General features: G+C 35.5%; 1 protein-coding gene across 9 annotated transcripts in view; it reads right to left on the bottom strand.

Annotated features, from left to right (window-relative positions):
* Nucleotides 1-4,454: 4,454 nt before the first annotated feature.
* The window catches only part of LOC109852621 (filamin-A), a 45,829-nt gene continuing 30,133 nt past the window's right edge, over nucleotides 4,455-20,150 (bottom strand). For 3 of the 9 annotated variants that reach the window (XM_020423928.1, XM_020423929.1, XM_020423930.1), the window contains 8 exons: nucleotides 18,281-18,506; nucleotides 13,484-13,624; nucleotides 12,552-12,854; nucleotides 11,395-12,450; nucleotides 8,004-8,197; nucleotides 6,427-6,868; nucleotides 6,085-6,288; nucleotides 4,457-5,307 (listed from right to left, as the gene is read on the bottom strand). In XM_020423928.1, the coding sequence (XP_020279517.1) occupies nucleotides 5,123-5,307; nucleotides 6,085-6,288; nucleotides 6,427-6,868; nucleotides 8,004-8,197; nucleotides 11,395-12,450; nucleotides 12,552-12,854; nucleotides 13,484-13,624; nucleotides 18,281-18,506 (2,751 nt within the window). In that variant the 3' untranslated portion in view covers nucleotides 4,457-5,122. Of the gene's footprint in view, nucleotides 5,308-6,084; nucleotides 6,289-6,426; nucleotides 6,869-8,003; nucleotides 8,198-11,394; nucleotides 12,451-12,551; nucleotides 12,855-13,483; nucleotides 13,625-14,042; nucleotides 14,400-18,280; nucleotides 18,507-20,150 lie in introns of those variants that run through there. The other 6 variants (XM_020423932.1, XM_020423934.1, XM_020423933.1 and 3 more) reach the window with 3 other exon arrangements.

Raw genomic sequence — 20,150 nt, 5'->3', positions numbered from 1 at the left:
ACCTAAGAAGATAGAGAAGAACTAAAAAAACCAGGTCGGATGTTGCGGATTCACCGTTGCTGGTGAGAGACAGTCGATAAAACTCGGTTTTCGAAAGTGGAACGATGATGGTGAGAACAAAAAGAAGAGAAAGAGAGAGAGAATGGAAAAGGTCCGGGAAAATCCGGCTGGACTACAACCTGCCGCGAAAGGTGGGCTCGTAGGAGGAGGCGACGAAAGCTCCGCCTCTCTCTTCTAGAGCTTTCTATGCGCCGCCGACGCATTTTCCTACTTACGCGCGAGTTCACGCACGGGAAGCTTACCACCAGCTCGTTTCTGTGGCAGTCAATCCCACGAAATGCCGCGAACGATGTCTTCCATCACGCATGTCTCACCCATTCTGTTCCCTTTCTGAGTCATTGAACTCTGGTCCTACCCCGCTGCATAGAAGTAAAACTGCTCGGCACTACCGCAACGCCTAACTACTGGAGATACTTCCTAATCACTATAATGGTATAGGAAGGAAATTGTTGTTGAAAATATAGACTGTTGGAAAAAGAGAAAGAGAAGAACACGAGAATAACCGTTAACAATCTTAATCACAGATAAAAGGTAAATGTGGAAAAGACATAAAAATTTGAGATTTAAAAAAAGTTTGAGAGACCATCTTTTTAATATCTCTTGATAATATATTTTTCTTTAATATTTTTCTTACTATTATAATTCAGTTCAAATGCCAATTTCAATTTCTTACTTATTTGTGAAATAAACAAACAATACATATTTTTATATATAAGAATAATGTCAAGCATGCAATATCCGTACAAACATTTTGTATCAAATATGTTAAATTTATCAAATTATTGGTAAAAACATAAACATAAAAAAAGATTTGTATTCAGGAACATACTAAATAATTTTTTGGTCAAACAAACCTATGCGATTAAAGTCAAGTGTTGAGTCGTGATGATATAAATGTCAAAATATCAGCAGCCGCGCGCGGCGCCAGGTACAAGAAAAACGTACACGTGGCAACCGACCGCGCGAGCGTCTGGTTCAATCTACCGATGTGTCGGTCTCGGAGGAGAAGTACGCCGTCGCGGTGGGGCGTGTTTCTCGCTCGACGTGCCCCCCGCATACAGCGCAAGTCGATCACTCGTTTTCCCGACGCCTGCGGACTCGTAACACAGCCGCGGGTTGCCGCCTACAATCCCGTCGAGGAGGGGACAGGCCGCGTCTGAGAGGATCTGGCTATCCCCGCCGCTCGGTCCTCTCATCCTGTGGCACCTTTGCGGGCGTCGCCGCGAGAGGAGAATCCCAGGTGCGCATTCCTTCTCCACGTCGATTTTCCCCCTTGTCTCTCTCTGTAGTTTAGGCTGTTGCTCCCCTCAGAGTTGTACTCCCTCCCTTCTCCTCTTTTTTTTGATATTCTACTGCTTTGTTCATGGATTTCTCTCCTGAGAGAACACGAGCGCGCGCGCACATACACACACACGCGCGCGCGCGCGTGGCCGAGAAAGGTGCAGTCGAACGAATATTTTCGAGTTACGGCAGGTTTTAACAAATCCGACTCTTCGAGGTAATGAAATATTTAAAGGTGAGAAAGATTGGTAAGATAAATATTATAATTACGTGACTGAATTGCATAGAAAAGAGTAAAGAGTATGAGTATAAATTGCTTAATTAGGACAAAACGTATATCATATATAGTTAAAAGAAAGCAAATGCTATTCCATTTCTTACAAACACACATTCTTTTTTTCTTAGAAAAGTTTTACAGAGCTTAATTTGAAAAAAAACTTGTAACAATAAATATATATATATATATATATTACCCAATAATAATTCAAAACATGTGCATTATACGTTAAATTATTTTTTTTTAAATAAAAACTGTACACACTGTGTGCAAAGCAAGAAAATAATTTCGCGAAAGAGTTTCTTCTCTACACATACTTTCTTTCAACCATCAGTTTTTACCTCTACTCACGGTTAAAGTAAAAAACAACTCGGATTTAGTTGCAACTGCTGAAGAATTCGCTACGCCTTTTGTTTTCATCTTGTCTTCATCACGTTTACCTCAACGACGGTTCCTGCTTCATCATCGATTGTAGAGCACGCTCAGAGTATAGTACCGCTACTCAATCGCATCACGAGAGCCTCGACGCCTTGAAAAAAAGCTATTTTATAATGACAAATAAATAATAGAAATCTTTTATAATAAAATATAATTATTTATATTTATTTTATGAATTTTATTTAGATATTTGTACAATATTGTGTAATAATAGTTATATTTATAGAATTTACTAATTTTCTATCAAGTATATTTGTATTACGTTATAGTGATAACATTCCAGCAAACACAAATATATAACAGCAACATTGTCGTAATAAAACAAATGTAACAAGTAATATAACATAGTCATTGCATGTAACATCCATGTTAGTTGTAATTTCCTCACTGTATATTGCAGTTATATAATATGAATATAACATGCAAGTAGAATGTTATATAACTGTTATACAGTTACAGAAATGTTATATGACAGTTATAATGTCATTATCAGCTAATAACAAGCAATATAATGGGTATATAACATAATTATATTACAATTATAAAACAAAGTTATATAACATCGATGTTAATAGAGTATAACATCTGTCATATTACGTGTTACTTCTCTATTCTCTACTAATTAACTGAAAAACCATTTATAATTGTTACTAAAGTAAAAGTTAAAATCAATATGATACATTGTTATAAAACATTTTTCCTTTATTTGTTTGATTATAAAATATTATAATAGTTTTTTTCAAGGAGTTGAGAGTCTTCGTGCCAGTAATGTGGCTCGGAAGCAGTATATGCTATATCTAAACACGTCCCACCGATGATAAAGCGGTGATCGTCGTTGAGGTAAATGCGGTGAAGGAAAAGCAAGTGACATAGCGTTTAGAAAGAATTCTTCGACAGTTACAACTAAATCCGAGTAAAATCGCGCGTAAAAGAGAAAAGTTTTCCTTTCTTGCCAACTACTCTACAGTGTACGCTTGTATTAGAATTTAGATACAAATTTCTTAATATCATACATTTTTATATTTGAGAATGCTTACATTTTTATTTGAGAATGATAACAAACATTTGAGAATAATTAATAAATAATGAATTGTAAATCATTAAATTAAATAAATAAATAAATGTTTTTTATAAAATACAATAGCTTCTTTATTCTTACCACTCTCTAAATACAAAAATTTTATAAACTTGTGTGATAAATTACTTTTGAAAAATAGGTAAAAATTACGAAGATTAAATTCTATTTTGTGTTTAAAAGAGAGAGAGAGAGAGAGAGAGCAAGCAATTATGTATATCAAATATTTTCTTTTAACAGATCGAGGGTGCGCATTTACATCGAGTTTCAAGCAGATCTTATATCGATGGTATAGATCAAAAGGCAAAAAAATATTGCGCAATTATTTGCCAATAGAGATATCGCAGACAAGAAAGTTCCCGCGTTGATGAATTAATGCTATTGTGCGAATATGATACAGCTGTAACGTTATGGTTTACAGGTGCGATATAGACGACGAGATGCCGACAGGTGCATTGCCTTGTATGTAAGTGTGTTTGACAGGAGCCGATCGATATACATTAAATTTTCGAAATGATACAAGTGTAACTGCTTTTCAAACGCGCTTGCAAACGGAAAGCTTGCCACCGTTTCGTACAAACGTGCGATATAAATTAGTCTCAAGGAATATAAACAATCAAGATACGATTATACTTACGTACCACATTTTTTTGCTTTTATCTTACTTTGTAATCTATTCAATAAGACATGAAGACAAAAAAAATTCAAAACAGCTTATGTTATGCGTGAGTGTAGCTAAATAGTAACATTAACTTGAGATGCTAAAAATATGCAGTAAAGAGAAAAGAAGAACACACACACATACACACACATCTCAATAATATTCTTTCTAAAAAATAATTCTTTTTATATAAATAATTAGTAAAAAGTTTATTGTATAATATGTACACAGCGCGTCAGGAATTCGAAGAGTAGGCGCGGGATCGGAGGGCAAGCGAGGCGGTTGCTCGCCAACAAGCGCCGTACGAATCGTACTCTTCGAATTCCTGACGCGCTATGTACAAAACTCTTTCACTGAATTCTTTTCTTAGCACAAATGCTTTTTTTATTTTGTATGATTTATATGATTACATATGATTGTAGTTTTTAATTATATATACTGGAGAAGCAAAGAATAAAACAGTTAATCTTAGCGTGATGATTTTATCATAATGTAAACTCTATTAAGTTTTATTCTGTGTAATATACTAGATATATGAGCAAAAGAAGTAAAATGATAAACAGGAAAGGATGGTAAATGATGAAAAATTTGCGTATAATAAATATATTCTTTATTTATATAACTTCTATAGTATATTATAATATATAATCAATTTTATAATATATTTTTAATATAATCTATAATAACCGATAATAACATATATAACGTAATGTAATCAGGATCTGAATAACATGCATCTCTTTACAATGTGTCTTTGTGTAATATGTCTCTTTAAATATACTTAAATGTCTCTCTTTTTAAGTATATTTGTGTCGACTCAAAAGGCACAATTGGTGATTTTGAACGAACGAATAATTGACCTACGTATTTCTTTTTATCGTTATTTAAATTCTCGTGACGTTTATTCGCGGGCTCTCTACTGTCTCAGACAAGAAAATTAATAATTCTATATTGTCAAAAATTGTCCCCAGAATTTTGGAAAAATGAGTAAACTAACTATATATATGTTGGCAAGAAGTCATATCGCGATTTTATCGTCAGCGTCGACAATTGTCTCTTAAGTTAAGTCTACTATTTTAAACATCGAGCAATGCTACCGTTGTTTCGATGTAAATCAGATCGTTCATAGGTACAGATTTTGTTTCGCCAATTATTGATACTGAATCACATACGAGTATACACAAAGTTTGGATTGGCACTTAATTCGTTTCTGATTTGGCGAAGTTATACAAGTAATCCTATGACCGTCTAGTTTACATAAAAAATCAAAATATGTAGCTCAGGTTTGCGGCTGCAAATGCACGCCGCGTTTGATTTGGATGCTGGAAATCTAAACTTCGACTTTATAGGGCGATCCAGGGATGTGATCGTCACCCCATTTGACAATGACGATGTACTCGCCTCGTTCGCGCACCAGGTAACTCACGTTGTAGTTGTTGCGACCTGTATGCTTCACGAAGACTTCCTCGCATGGTCCTTTGGGTCCATAAACACCCACGTAGAGAATGTTGTTACCTGCGGATATAAATTCGATTGGCATTGATTTTGAATATTAAATATTAATATAAGTGAATCAAAGATTCAATCATATCCTGTTTTTTTAAGATCCGGCAGGAGTGAAATAAACTCCGAATTTATATGGGAGAAATAAAGATGATACGATTATCTTTTCTTTTCACGTTTTCAATATTTTTGATAAATAATAATACGAATTTAAAGTGCAACATATTTGATATCTCGAGTATTGTATATCTTCTCGCACAGAACAAAAACTACATTAGACGTCAACTCCACGCGATATTTAATAAATGTCTAGTGGAAGTTCTGTTCTGTGTGGGTTAAGTGTCACGAAATTCCTACAAATTAATGTTAGATTTTGTATGTTTAGTCTTTTTCCAAAATCTTACTACACACAAATATCATTATATTACATATTCCTTTTATTCTCATGCTCGCTATTCTCACAATTTCCTTTACTTTTCACGGAAAAGTAAGAGAAGGAAAAGTAAAAGAGTTTTCAGCGACTCTTTCAGTTCACCTACTTCTATCGTGAAATATAAAATCTACTTGATTCTCTTACTACCAACTGTTACTCGCACGCTGATTGCGCATATCAGAAACGCAGTTTTTGTACGCGCATTATCGTTTTGCACAAGATTCTTGCTAAAGAGTGAATGAATACAAAGAAGACATGAGAACAGTGAGTTTAATAAAATTTGCTAATTGTCTCTGCACAACCCCTGCCAGAATCTTTTAATCAGTTTCAGTTTGCCTAATGATAAGGTAACGTACCGGCGTCTCCGGCGTTTACAGTAAATTGATTTTGCTTTCCTAAGTACGCTTTCTTAAGACCCATGCCTTTGCTTGACACTTTGCTCGCGTCAGATTTGAATAATGGCAATACTGGTCCAGTCTGTTTAGCTTTCGATATTTTCTGCACTGTTTCGACAACAATTGAGCTTGTCTCTTGCGCGCCTCTCTCCGCCAAGTCAGCACCTACAACATAAGCAGTATTTATTGTTCTCAAATATATTTATGTAGTTAGTTTTTATAAAATAAATTCAATAAATAAATTTCCACATTGTTACATACTGCAATAATGTTATACATTATTGAAAGAAAACATTCACGCACCTGTGCAAGGAACTTTATACGGCGAGCCCACGATGTGATAGCCGTTGTACTTGATGCTGATGTAATAATCACCAGGTACCAAGGGCGTATATCTGACCTTGTAACCTTCCTCAACCTCGGTGCAGTCCATAGCGACCTTGCTGGGCCCATCAACAGTGACGCCCAATGCACCGCTGCCTGCGTTACAGGTATCGATGATAAAGTCGGTCTTCTGGCCAGTTTTGATCTCCTTCAGACCGTTGCCGTAAGCGTGTAACGCCGCCGGATCGGCGTCCACCTTACCGACCTTGATGCGATACGGACTGCCTGTGATGTGTACTCCGTTGAATTTTATGTGAATCTGATGAACACCGTTTTCCGTCGGCATGAATCTCACCGAGTACGTGTCCGCGTCAATGCTCTGGATGAAGCAGTCGTCCTGAACGCCGCTCGGTGACACAATCTGATGAATCAATGAAAAATTGATCGATGCAATAGACATTAGCTCTCGTCCACAAATTTCTCATAGTCAAAGTTAAAAGTGATATATCTATTTCATAAAATCTATTATTTTTACGTTATTTTATATATTTTTATACTTTTTTATTCTGTGGTATATATGAAATATGCAGTATTGTATTCAAAATTTATAATTTTTACTTTACTTATGTAAAAAAAAAGAATTCTAAATATTATATTATATATTTAATAATACATATATATCTAATATTACGTATATATATGGGTTGTGTGTGTGTGTGTGTGTGTGTGTATGTGCCGGACCGGCTGAATTTAGAATATATATATGTACATATATATACAGGTAACCCTCGTATAACGCGAATATTCCGTTCCACAGAAATGCCGCGTTATATAAATCGCGTTATACGACGCTCGCGCTATACAACGTCGTTTTAATTAAAAAAACGAGATTTTACTACTATTTGTAAACCACGTTATATCGACCGGGTTGTTCAAGTATCGCGTTATACCCCACATAGCATAGATACTAGCACAAACGTTTCCGTAACGTGTTTTTTGTGCTACTAACCATGCTATGTGAGACGAGAGTTACCTGTATATGTATATGTACAGGCAACTTTTGTCTCAAACATTTTTTTCAAAAATGCATACTTTCCGAATAATTAAACCGGTCCGGAACATATGAAACACTCTGTGTACACACACGCATATATATATATATATATATATATATATATATATATATAATATTTATGTATAATACACAGACCCTTTATTTCAAAATAAAAAGTGAAAAGCCTTAAAAATCAAGCTGAAAAAGCAGCGTTTGAGTAAAGTTTAAAGCAAACAACCTAAGGAGTCATCAAAGATGCGAGAAGACGCTACTTTATGTCGAAATCTTTCATAGTGACTCATCCAGCTACGTGCACATGGCGCACAGTAAAAATACGTTCGCGGTCCCACCTACGCGGTCTGATGTGGCAGCGTCGTTTCATAAGTACGTGAGTTATTTACGGCGATCATCCTCTTCTCTTTCGCAAGGAGATTTATCGCAAGTCGCGGATATTACATTCTCACGAATTGCTATCTCTGTGCAGAGATAGGGCGATATTTACCTTCGCGAACAGATCACCCTTGGCGCCGTTCTTGCGCACCAAAAAGGTGGACGGCTTGTCAGGCTGCACTTCGTTTTCAGGGAACTGTGCGACTTCGAGCTTGTGCGCGTCGCCCATCGCCGGCGAGATGTAAACCTTGTGCGGCGAATCGGGAATATGTTGATCGTTGAACTTGATTCCCACTCTATACTCGCCTGAAATCAAGCAAATAGTAATAGTAATAATAAAAATATGCATGCATTAGCAAATAACGTAAACTATGTGTTCCACACACATCTTTATATATATATATATGTAATAATTTTATATATAAAATGACCTCTCTCTCTCGCTCTCTCTCTCTCTCTAATAATAAATTTTAAATTTGTTATTTTACAATTATTGAGATAGCTCGCACATTTTATTTTCTGTAGCTAACACCTTTCTTTCTTAATAAATATTAGTTTTGTTCTTAAAACAAACTGTTGTGTCTCCTTTTAAGATAAAAAAAAGCCCGTAAAGAGTACATTTGCTCTATATATATACATATGTATATATACATATATAGATATTAAAGACCGAAACTAACCATTATCTTCCTGAAACTCCCGCGGCTCATTTCCCGCAAGAACGATCTGTGTAGTAGTTGTAAAAGTAGCCATCAACCTCCGTTTTGCGACAAATTTCGCCGGAAGAGAGAAGTAAAAAAAAAAAAAAAAAGTTTCGAAAAACGATCGGAATAAAAGAGAAAATAGAGAGTAACTTGAAGAAGATTCGATGAAGTTTGCGGAGAAACGCAAAGAACGCGGAAAGAACGATACAAAAAGAAAAATTAAAAAAAGAAGGAAAAAGAGAAAGAGACGAACGAATCGTAGCCGCAGTCGAAGGTTGGTCGCGTACCACTACTTTTCTTCGCGTCGATCCTGATCTCGATTCGTCCGCGAGCTTTCTCCTCCTCCCTACCCTTGTGTCGTGCACCCCCGTGTTTCTGTTTTGCTCGCACTCGTACTCCCTCCGAGCCCCCGCTTCCTCTTTTCCGCCGCGCTGTGTCGCACGCTCCCACAAGGGGGCCCCAAATATAAACCATCGCGCGCTAAACCGCGTCCAGCCGCGAGTGGCTAATCGGGGCCAAAATATGGATTCACCTTAACAAATATAGACGGTGATATTTCGGGATCGGAACCAAGAAAGCTGGACGATCAACAGGATGGGAGAGAGAGGTTGGGTGGAGACGGCGGATCAACGAGCAGCCAAACCGGATTCATTAACACTTTGTAGATCTACGTTCGCTGTTATGGCGTGAAATCCGACCACGTAAATACAGAGTATCCCATACCACCAACGAGAACTATTTTAATGGTGACTTTCTGAATGATTTAGTGTTGAAAATCTGCAAATATCTAGTGAAGAGAGCAACGCGAAAATATTTAAGTAAACAATAGATCAGTTATGTTATAATCTTATAATCATAGAATTATAAGAAATAAATTTTTTGATAAAAGCGTATCTACACAAAGATATTTTTTTCGAAGACTTGTGTATCAATAATAAGAAACTTTAAGTGATTAATCTACAAACTTTCGTGTCGCAAATGAAAAATCGTCAGGAATAAAGTAAAAGACAGTTTTATTTTATATTATATTATTCTATAATAAAGTATTTTACTCTAACTATCGCGTGATTATGTACGTAAGATTGCGCTCCAAAACATTGTTACTCTACGGCATTCGCGTTATGCATGATTTAGTTTGCATAAATATCATTCACGATCCACAGAGAATTCGTGCGGATAATATAAAAAAAATGTCTATAAGTTACACTCGCGCGACAGTATATGATGGATTTTGTATATATTGCCAATAATCTACCGTGATATCAAAAAATATGGAATCGTGTAGTAAAACGTTAGATTGCAATCAAGTAGATTTAACAAGTAAATATTTTGTAACTTGAGAAGCGAATTCTCTTCAACTGTGACAATATTATTCACGCAAGAATGGTACATCAAACGTGTCGTTGGCGAACGTCCATCCTTGCGATTATATTGTAGCATTTAATGGATATTTAAAATGAGATTGCACAAATACTTGTGTTTATTTGTGAAAGTTACAATTTAAATAGCAGTCAGTATTCGGTTTTAATACATTCTCTTATTTATGTAAAGTTATTATTTAAAAGAGTATGTATTAAAAAACATTTTATCAGTTTCAGTTTTTTTCTATGAATGTAATTTTAAGTTCACGTAATGTAGTTTATCTTTTAGTTCTCGTCCACGTTATATATATTTATCTATTTATATATTTAAACTCTATATATATCCCTCAAATTGCAAAGGTTTTTTTTGGCAAACACCTTTTATCTGCAAACCAGGATCGTTTATGTCCCACTGTATTTTTCTCTATGTTACAATTATAAAAAAATTCTGAAAAAATTTACGTAGTATCTTTAAATCTTCTACTTTACAAATCAATCAAAACATTTTGAAAAAATGTATTTGTTTAAATAATTTTTTAATATAAAAGAAGTATTAACATTCGAAGATGTTTTTCGAGTTTGAACCGCGTTAGTGTCATTTTTATGCCGACGTTTCGTGAACATTTTAGCTCACTTCATTCAGCTCATTTCGAGAGCAGCCTGATACCAGTATCAGCCTGAAAAACATCTTCGAATGTTAATACAACACACCGCGAAACCATCAAAAATATCATAAAAGAAGTAATTCGAGTAAAAAGTGTTTCATTTAAAAAATCGTAACTTTTCAAGAAATTGATCGAATTTAAAAAAAATGCTTAAATTGAAGATAAAGGTTGCAGCTTTCATAAAAATAATTATGCTGCTCTATTTTATTAAATATTTTGGATTTTAAATTTTTTGGTTTTTTAAATTTTGTCTTGTCACTGACTGTTGAAATTGTACTGGAGATCTAAAATTTGGCCGCTACGTTCCCCTCCTGTACAACTTTTTTTTTTTAGAGCGGAGCCGGACTCCTCTCCCTTCCCTCGTCTATAAGTTATAAACGCAAGTGGATTTTTTGCGCGGACACGAATGACCTTGGTTTGCAGTGTAAGGAATATTTATATCTATATTTATATTATATATATTTAAGACGTTAGTTAAACACTAAATCTCTGTCTCTCCCTCTCTCTCTCTCTTCAATTATTAGATATTTAATTTATTAAGTAAAACACAAGAGAGTTTTCGGTTGGCAAAATATCATTTCATCATTTATAAATGTTTTTTAAGAGATTTTTTCCTTTATTTCATCGTGTTTATAAAAAAAAAAAAAAATTAATAATTATAATATTTTTTTCTAATACTTATATCAAACATGTCAAAGCAATAATCCGCGCGAACAAATTGATAAATAAAGATAATTACAATTGATAAAGAATGTGTAATTAATGTAACTCACCAGGTTCGCTAGCGACATAACTAACATAACAGCTGCCATCTTTGCGATCCTTGAAGTCTATCTGCGCCTTGCTAGGTCCTTCGACGGAGACAGCGAGAGTGCCCGCGCCCGCTTCCCTTGTCCAGATATTGAACTCGCAAGGTTCACCTTGCTCTCCTCTCTCTAAACCAGGTCCACCTGCGTGAACTCTGTGAGCGCCGCCATCCCTGAGCGGACCTACCGTAAATTGGAAGGGCGAGCCGGGGATGTGCATAGATTTGTATCGTACAGACACGGTATGCACGCCGAGTTCCTTAGGCACGAACGCCACTGCGTAGATACCGTCCTCAGCCTCCTTGATCTCGGCGTCCTCGGTGACGCCACCAGGCGATGTAACGGTGGCAGCAAGGTCGAAGGACGTGATTGCGGGCATTTTAAAGGTAAGCTTGCACTGACTGCCGACTTCAGTGATCGGCACGGCTTCCCGTTGTCTCTGGATCTTTTCCCTCTGCCGATTGCTACCTTCGCCGCTGACTTTAACGGTAAAAGGAGAGCCTTCGACATGATGGTCCGCGAACTTGAGATTCATGATGTAGTAACCGGGCTCGGTGGGCTTATAAGAGATATTCAAAGTACCGTCTTCGTTATCCTTGCATTGAATTTCGGCCTTGCTCGGGCCTTCCATTGATAGAGAGAGACCACCGAAGCCAGCGTTTCTCGTGTCGATCGAGAAATTGTTTTCTACGTGAGTTTTGCCTTCCTTTAGGCCAGGACCAGAGACTTTAACCTTCTTCGCGTCACCGACCTCGCGGTCCTTTACGTCGATCTTAAAAGGAGAATTGGGTATATGTTTACCCATCCTCTTAACGCTCACCGTGTGCTCGCCTTCTTCGCGCGGGGTGAACGAAACACACATGTTGCCACTCGGCATTTTCTTTAGGAAACACGGTTCTTCCAAGCCACTAGGTGCCGTGATAGATGCGTTCAAAGACTTGATGTCGGCATCGGACACCTTACCCGGCAACTGTACCTCACTTGAGGAACCCACGGAGATCTGATTTCTTTTGCGACCTTCGCCTGAAAGTAACGTTTAACGGAAAATTGTTTTGATAGAAATAACTTCGAATCACGTACACTTCATAATAACATAAAATATAAATTGCGTGTCATGTACTTACCCGTAATTTTGGCGACAAAAGGACTACCCTTGATGTGCTTATCGCCGAATTTAACAGTAATCTTGTATTCTCCGGGTGCAGTAGGCAGATACGACACCGAAACCGTGCCATCTTTATTGTCATGACAGCTTATTTCAGCCTTGCTAGGACCTTCAACAGCCAAAGAGAGACCACCCGCGCCGGCTCCTTTCGTCGAGATGGTGAAGTTACCGGGTTCACCACAAACTCCATACACCAAGCCCGGTCCGTACGCCGTTACATATCCGCTCGCCAAAGAATCAACATGGAATTTGAAAGGAGAACCTAAAATATTAATAATAATATTTATATAATATAAAATATGCAAATTAAAGAGAATAAATAAATAAATATATATATATATGTATATATATGTTATATATTCTCTTTAATTTGTATATTTTATAAATATAAAATGTTAAAATATTTTAAACAATCGAATCTTTAAGATAGATCTTTAAAACTAATGAATAAGAAAAATGTTATAAAGAGCGAAGAAAAAACATTTGTTCCACAAAACAAATTTTACGTTGCCAAAATAGTTTGTCAAATAAACATTGATAAGAAGATGTAGATGTTATGATAAAATAATAATAATCGTGCACGTTAAATATGTTTGAGCTAATTGGAAAACTTAATGATCTCTTGTTGAGCGAAGTAATAAATTAATTTTCCGGACAAGGAGATTTATTAATAGCTATAAATTGGCGCTTGCAAGACCTATTACACGGAAAATGAATTTTCACATAGGTTCCGTGTTTCCGAATGGACATACCTACCGGATCGTACACGCGTGTATATAGAGATTAGCGTGTTATTCTTAGAAGCTCTGTAATTCTCTCTCCGTATACGATCGATCGTACCTCATTACTGCACAATTACTATTAATTTGCGAGATAAATAGATTTATTTACCTTGCACGTGTTCGCCGTTGAATTTCACAATCAGTTCGTGAAGACCCTCTTCTCTCGGTTCGTACTTGATGGATACCGTGCCATCGTGATTGTCTTCGATTACTGGCTTGTCCACGTTTCCGCTGGGCATCTTTACTTCAGCTGAAAACAAACAGAATGACATTTATATCAAGTACAATCTAAGCAAGAGGTTCTTCTCGAGCACACTGCGGTTGGCAGCTGATGTGATAAATTTGCGTCTTCCATGTACATATAATCAAACAAGATTTTATATTAAAAATAATGTTACTATTTGTCATGCTCGTCATTTTTCATATTCGGGGATTATTTTTGCGCACAAAATCAAAAAAAGAAAGTTTCTTCGAAAGTACAGAAACATTATAGGTATATTGATGGCATAGAAAACATTTCCTATGCTAAGATGCTTTTGGAAGACTTGAATTTCAATTTTATTGATCTTTTTACTCTTTTTGTTTTCAAATGTATACAAATACATATAAAAATATGCTAGAACAAGAATAGTTTGCTCTAAAAATTATTTCGCGTGTAAATGCAAAACCTTTTCTCGTTTCAATATAGAAGAGACTCTGAAAGATGAGCGGCGCAAAATTGAGCCCCGGTCCCGGAACTTCCTCGTTTCCCTGAGTGACCTTAGCGTAGCAAATTGGTCTCTCGGGGTGATCGAATTCACTGCAAGACACCTTCTTCAACCAAGCCTTGTAGAAGGTGGATATCTCCTGCCACGTGGTTGGAACCTCCGCGTCGTCGTCCATCCAAATCATTTTCAAAAAAGTACACTTCAAAATCGCACAAAGCTACTTTTGCCGCACTTGGCAAACTATGTATCGCGAATCGATCGTCGCAACAATGCTTCTTCCCGTCCCCTTTCTTCCCCCGATTGTAATTAGAAACTCTCTCACTCTACACTTATCGTAAAAATCAAAAAATGTATTTTTTGCCGAAAAAAAGAACTAAAGAAGAACTAAGAAATATAAGATATATATTTTTAATAACAATGTGACAATAAAAATATACCTCAATTTTTTAAAAGATAATTTATAAATTATTTATTGAGCTTTACTTGCAAAAATAAGAATTAAAAAAAAATAAGAATATTTAAATAGATTTACTCATTTGTTTTGCAAAAATTAAAAAAAACTTAAATTTCAAGTCTTACGTCATTTTGAAATATTGAACAAGAAATAAATCAACGTGAGAGAGTGAAAGAATCTTTAGTTACAGACGCAATGCGCGTCACGTGCCGAAGGCAACACTCCAGGAACAAGATCCCCGTATAGATCGGGAATAGAATAGGTGACGATAAATCGTCTCTGAGCGCACTGAATCGTTCGCGCTAAAAAAATATCGTGGATCCTCGAGGGGTTCCGCGGGGACAACCTGAGGACACTAAGCGACCGAACGTTAAACCGTCTTTCGACGTTTTTCAGCAATCTCGAAGTCTCCAGTCTGATAGTGTCTGTCAGTCGACCTCTCGAGAACGTATCTCCGGCACGACTGACGATTGCGCGAGCACCAAAGTCGGTCAGCGATGATGACGACGAGGAAACCGGCCGTCGCTATCGTAGCCGGTCGTGATGTTTTTTCCAGCCTAGTTACCAGAAGAATCTGACTTTGTGAGAGACGCGATCGCCAGTTTGCCTCGACTATCAAACAACCTTGTTCCTCTTTCTCTCTCTTGTTCTCTCTTCGACGACCACGATTTCTCTCTCGTTTGCTCCTTTTTCACAGAAAGACCTATCCCTTTTAATCGGACGACAGTTGCACATGATCGGGGGAAACTTGTGGAGATTCACGCAGGCGCTAATAGGCGAAGATTCCGCGGCTGGGTGGGAGAAAGCGAATAGTCGGCGTCGCGGCGCCTGCACCTGGTGCGAGAAGATTTATGACGCAGGTGTGTCGAAGTGAAGATGTATTTTATATACATAGATTGTATGTAAGATGTGTGGTATAACCGACGGTATCTGTCGCGAATGGATAGATTACGTGGTCTATGTTACGCGACAGATCAACGCTGGATCCGCTCGATCGGGGTAAATCGGGAACGACGATGCGACCATCATTAAGCGCACTCGTGATGACGTTATTGCTTGAAATATTGCCTTCAATTACTGACAAAGACGGCTCGAGGTCGTCTTGGAACATGATACTTGTTATTGCTCCGACATGGAAAGACCATGAAATTATCATCATCATCACCATTATTATTACTATTTACTACTACAACTACTAGTATTATTCTTACTATTGTTGTTATTATCATTATTAATTCTCAGTTAACGAAAAAAAATCTTAATATTAAGAAGTCAAAACTACTTTAGAAATATTCAAAATATTAAATATTTCCGAACATACACTTTCGTGAAGAAGATTGTTTTCTTAATCTAATAAAATACGTGATATGATAGTTTTTCTTTTAGATGAACTTGAAGTATGCATAAAGAACATAGAGAATGAGATACAGAAAGAAAAATTCCACCCTATCCGACAAAATTATTTTCCAAATACAATTTTTTTAAATAGTTCTTTATATCCTTTTTCTCTATTCGCGTTTCTCCGTTCGTCTTAATAGGAAGCGGCGTAAATTGTTAACGCGTGGAAAGAAACCCGGAAACTCTCAAGATAGACAAGATGACTTTTGGCGCGCAACATCCCAGTTATGTTTTCGCGCACGCCGTTTCATTTGCCGAAGGAAGTCTTCAGGTAAGTGAGGCTGTAGCTGTTAACACGCGCGGCTACAGCCGTTATGAAGAGGAACGGGTGTCGGCCGAGTTTGACAAATTGCGGACAGGCGGGATGCGTTGAACCGTGCACCATCATTTGTGCACGCATCAGTGCGCGCGCCGAAGGTATCGCGTAATCTTCCTCGTTAAGGAGGAACCACCACCATCTTCTTTTAAAATTACTTTTTATCTAGGCAACATTCGTCTCTAGATTTGTATGATTATTATATTATATACATATATATATATACATATATACATATATAACATATTGTATTGTATATAATATTAATATTGTATAAAAAAAATGCAGCGGAAAATTCCAGCAGAAATGTTAATTTTCTGACAAAATGTGAAGCATTGCCATTCGAATACAAATCATGAGCAAGTTTGTCGACTGGAAAATCATTCCAGTCGATTTTCTCGCAAAAAGTATAGATGAAAGAATGAAGTAAGAAGTCCGATCGGGGTCTTTTTCTGGACACCCGCCGTCGTTTTCAGCTGCGCGGTATCTCGAGGCTCGGCTTCGGACCAACCGCGAGTACCCGCGCATCCGGAGCCACTTAATCACCTAATATTAATATCGCGGACAGTATGTCGCGCTTATCCAACATACATACCCTCTTTTCTGGCTTGTCCAGCTCGCTATATTTTTGGCGAGGTGGTGGATAAAGTGCAAAAGAAATGTATTTCGTCGTATTTGTCATCTGACGCTTTTTATAAATATATGTTAATCAACCGCGGAACATTAAGTGCGATTAAATCGGCATTATTCGCGTTGTCTTTTTAATTATTAAAGTATAAACTCGTTCATCAGAAGATCCATACTTGAAAAAAATATTTGAAAGTATCTTAAACTATATATTTGTTTCTTGCAAAAGAGTCCAACTACAATAGTTACCTTGACATACTGAAATCTTCAAATTACTAATTTGATCCCGAAATACTAGACTACATTATCGGTCAATTAATCCAGTTTGCAAGTGGACTATCACTAAGTATAGTGCGAGTAACGCTTCGACGACATAAGTCAAGTGCGGTTAAGATATGTGATACGAATGATTAATGACAGTTCATCCTCCGACATAACGTTAGAAACGTTTAAATAAGCGTTTAAAGATGATTTATGCATTAATTGCTGTAGAATAAGGATATAAGTTATTGAAACTACAGTTTAAGAACGCATATAAAACGCGAAATGTATTTTGCATGAGAGAGAAGAATTTGACGTCGTAAAACTTTGAGAGCAAGAAAACTCAGCACATATACACATGTTGCGCAGTAAAATTTCAGATTTATTTCTGCGACTGCTTGGCTCCAGGCAATGTGTCCGGCTATTGTCGTTAAACTAATTATAGAGTATAAATTAATAACTGCGGAATAATATGTCGATGTTACGTTCACACGTTAAAGTCACGATATATATATATATATAGAGAGAGAGAGAGAGAGAGAAAGAGAGATTTTGAATAATTTATATTAAACATATAGCTAATAATTTCAGGTGAAAGCGTGTTATATGTAAAAAATATTTGTTTCAACAAAATTGAAAAAAAAAAAAACATCTTTTTAATTAAGTAACATTCTTGTTACGTTTTTTTATAAATATTAATTCAAAATAAATATAATGTATAAACATAAAACAAATAAATATTATGATTACAAACATAAAAATATTATGATCTGTGATCGGTGAAGGAACAAATAACACCGCAGTAGTATAAGCTAATAATAAGTCAGACAGTTTTGCGTGCTGCTTGCGCTTGTCGTCGATTGACAAAAATTTTACTTCAAACTCAATTATTTTCAAATGACAGCTCATTTTTATGTTGCTTTATTCCGATAAATATTATAATAACTAAAAAATAGATTATTGATATAAATATTGCCAAAACACGTACATGGCATAGATATGTATTTTTATATTTTCTAGCCAATCGTAGAAGAAACATACTCGATCAAAACTTGTTATGTTATTTATATACTTGTTATGTGCAAAAATAATAAAGAATAATATGTTTCAAATATGAATCTTTTTTGTGAAGATATTACTTACAGGTAACTGTGCCACCACTAGCGACAGGTAACGGGATGGAATTCAATCGAATAACGTTGAAATTCTTCTTCGATAAATCCTGTTGACTACTGCGTTTTGTGGTGACTGTAGAGCTTTCTTGTAGAGTTGTAGTGCGCTGTTCAACGACGTGTTGATTTTGTTTCTGCCGCGATTTACGAGCTCGTTGTGTTTTGTGCGTGCTATGTTCCCGATACTCTTCAGATGCCTGAAATATTACAAATAAAAACATTACCGATGTTACCAACCACAATAATAAGTAAAATTATTAAACTTATTCTTCAAGTCATCTTAGATTGTAAATAATTATAACATTTTGAGAAATATATATTTCTAATATACATGTAATTGAACCACAATAGAAAGATAAATATTTTTTTTAGACATGTGACGTTATAATAATTACATTTCAGTAAATTGTTATACATTTATACAATTAAAAAAAATGTTACATATGTGTATATATGAGATCTATTCCACTCTATTTGTGTAATAGAGATCTATTCTACTCTATTTACGCTTTAAAAAAAGCTCGAAAAGTTTAATAAAATGTTAATAAAATAAATATATGACTTAGTTACTGTAACGTTAGAAAGGCAAGATTCTGGCGACAATAAATCGATACGACATTGCACGATCGATACAATATTTCGATATTGGAACAACGCCAGACATTAAAGAAAAAAAAAACAGTGCTACTTCTTGTTTTTTCTCTGCGAAGAGCTTATAAAATTCTTTGCGAAATCTTTACGGGAAACGTAGGAATTTTTGAAATCGGAAGATGTGGTGTACGTTACACTTTGTTACGATGGAACGTATTTTGATGCTGGTCGCAAGCCAAAGTGCGATGCGTGTAAAGAATTTATTATGTAATCGCGACAGAATTATTGCAAAATTCTCATCAAGTTAGATCGTATCTATAGCACATTCATATTAAACTAATTTATATTTGCAAACTTTAATATTTAGTTGGCTTAAAGTATGTTCCATTACACTCATGTTAATTTTTGTCAGTAAAGTAACACATTTATACATTAGTTCTTATCAATTTTATTGCTCATTAATTGCTAATAGCTTTATAAAGAATATAGAGAAAGAATGCTTATATAGAAAATATAGTTCTTAAACTATAATTGCTATTATTACAATTAAAATGGTATATATACGTATATATGTACATATACACACGTGTATAAAATACTGGACTCTTCGTTCTAAAAAAAAAGAATAATATCTTATTCTCTTCGACTAAAACTTGTGAAAGAAGTTTGATTAACAAAATTAAATGTTACTTTTATAGAATGATGATGTCACAATTACAAAATATAATAAAATATTACGCGAAATATTTTGATCATCGAGACGCAATATTGCAGCTGAAACCAAAATTAGCTTTCGAGGAGATGATACTGAACGTGCTACATAAATAGTCGCTTTCATGGTGCAAAATGCGATGTGATGACATCAAAGCAGTGTCACCATAAAATATATTTTTTTCATATTTTCTACAATATTATATTTATAGTTAATTTATTTTTACTCGCAATGTATTTTTACATATACATTTTTATACATAGATTAATTTTATATATAAATATGCATACGAGGAATTATATTTTACATGTGACACACACACACACTAAAGTTGTATTTCTGTATTGAAAGTTAATTTTTTATAAATTTAAATAGTTTTTTAAAGGAAAAAAATTCAAGACATAATATATTGTAATATATTTTGTTATTTTGTTTTTGGATAAAAAAATGCAACATTAATACATAGGCAATCTTTGACGATACTAAAGTTGTATTTTTTTTTTGAAAGTTAATTTTTTATAAATTTAAATAGTTTTTT

The sequence above is a fragment of the Pseudomyrmex gracilis genome, unplaced genomic scaffold (genome assembly GCF_002006095.1).
Source record: "Pseudomyrmex gracilis isolate BER0280 unplaced genomic scaffold, ASM200609v1 scaffold_32, whole genome shotgun sequence".
Classification (NCBI taxonomy): domain Eukaryota; kingdom Metazoa; phylum Arthropoda; class Insecta; order Hymenoptera; family Formicidae; genus Pseudomyrmex; species Pseudomyrmex gracilis.
The sequence above is the reverse complement of the archived record's forward strand: the minus strand, read 5'-3'. Positions and strand labels throughout refer to the sequence as shown.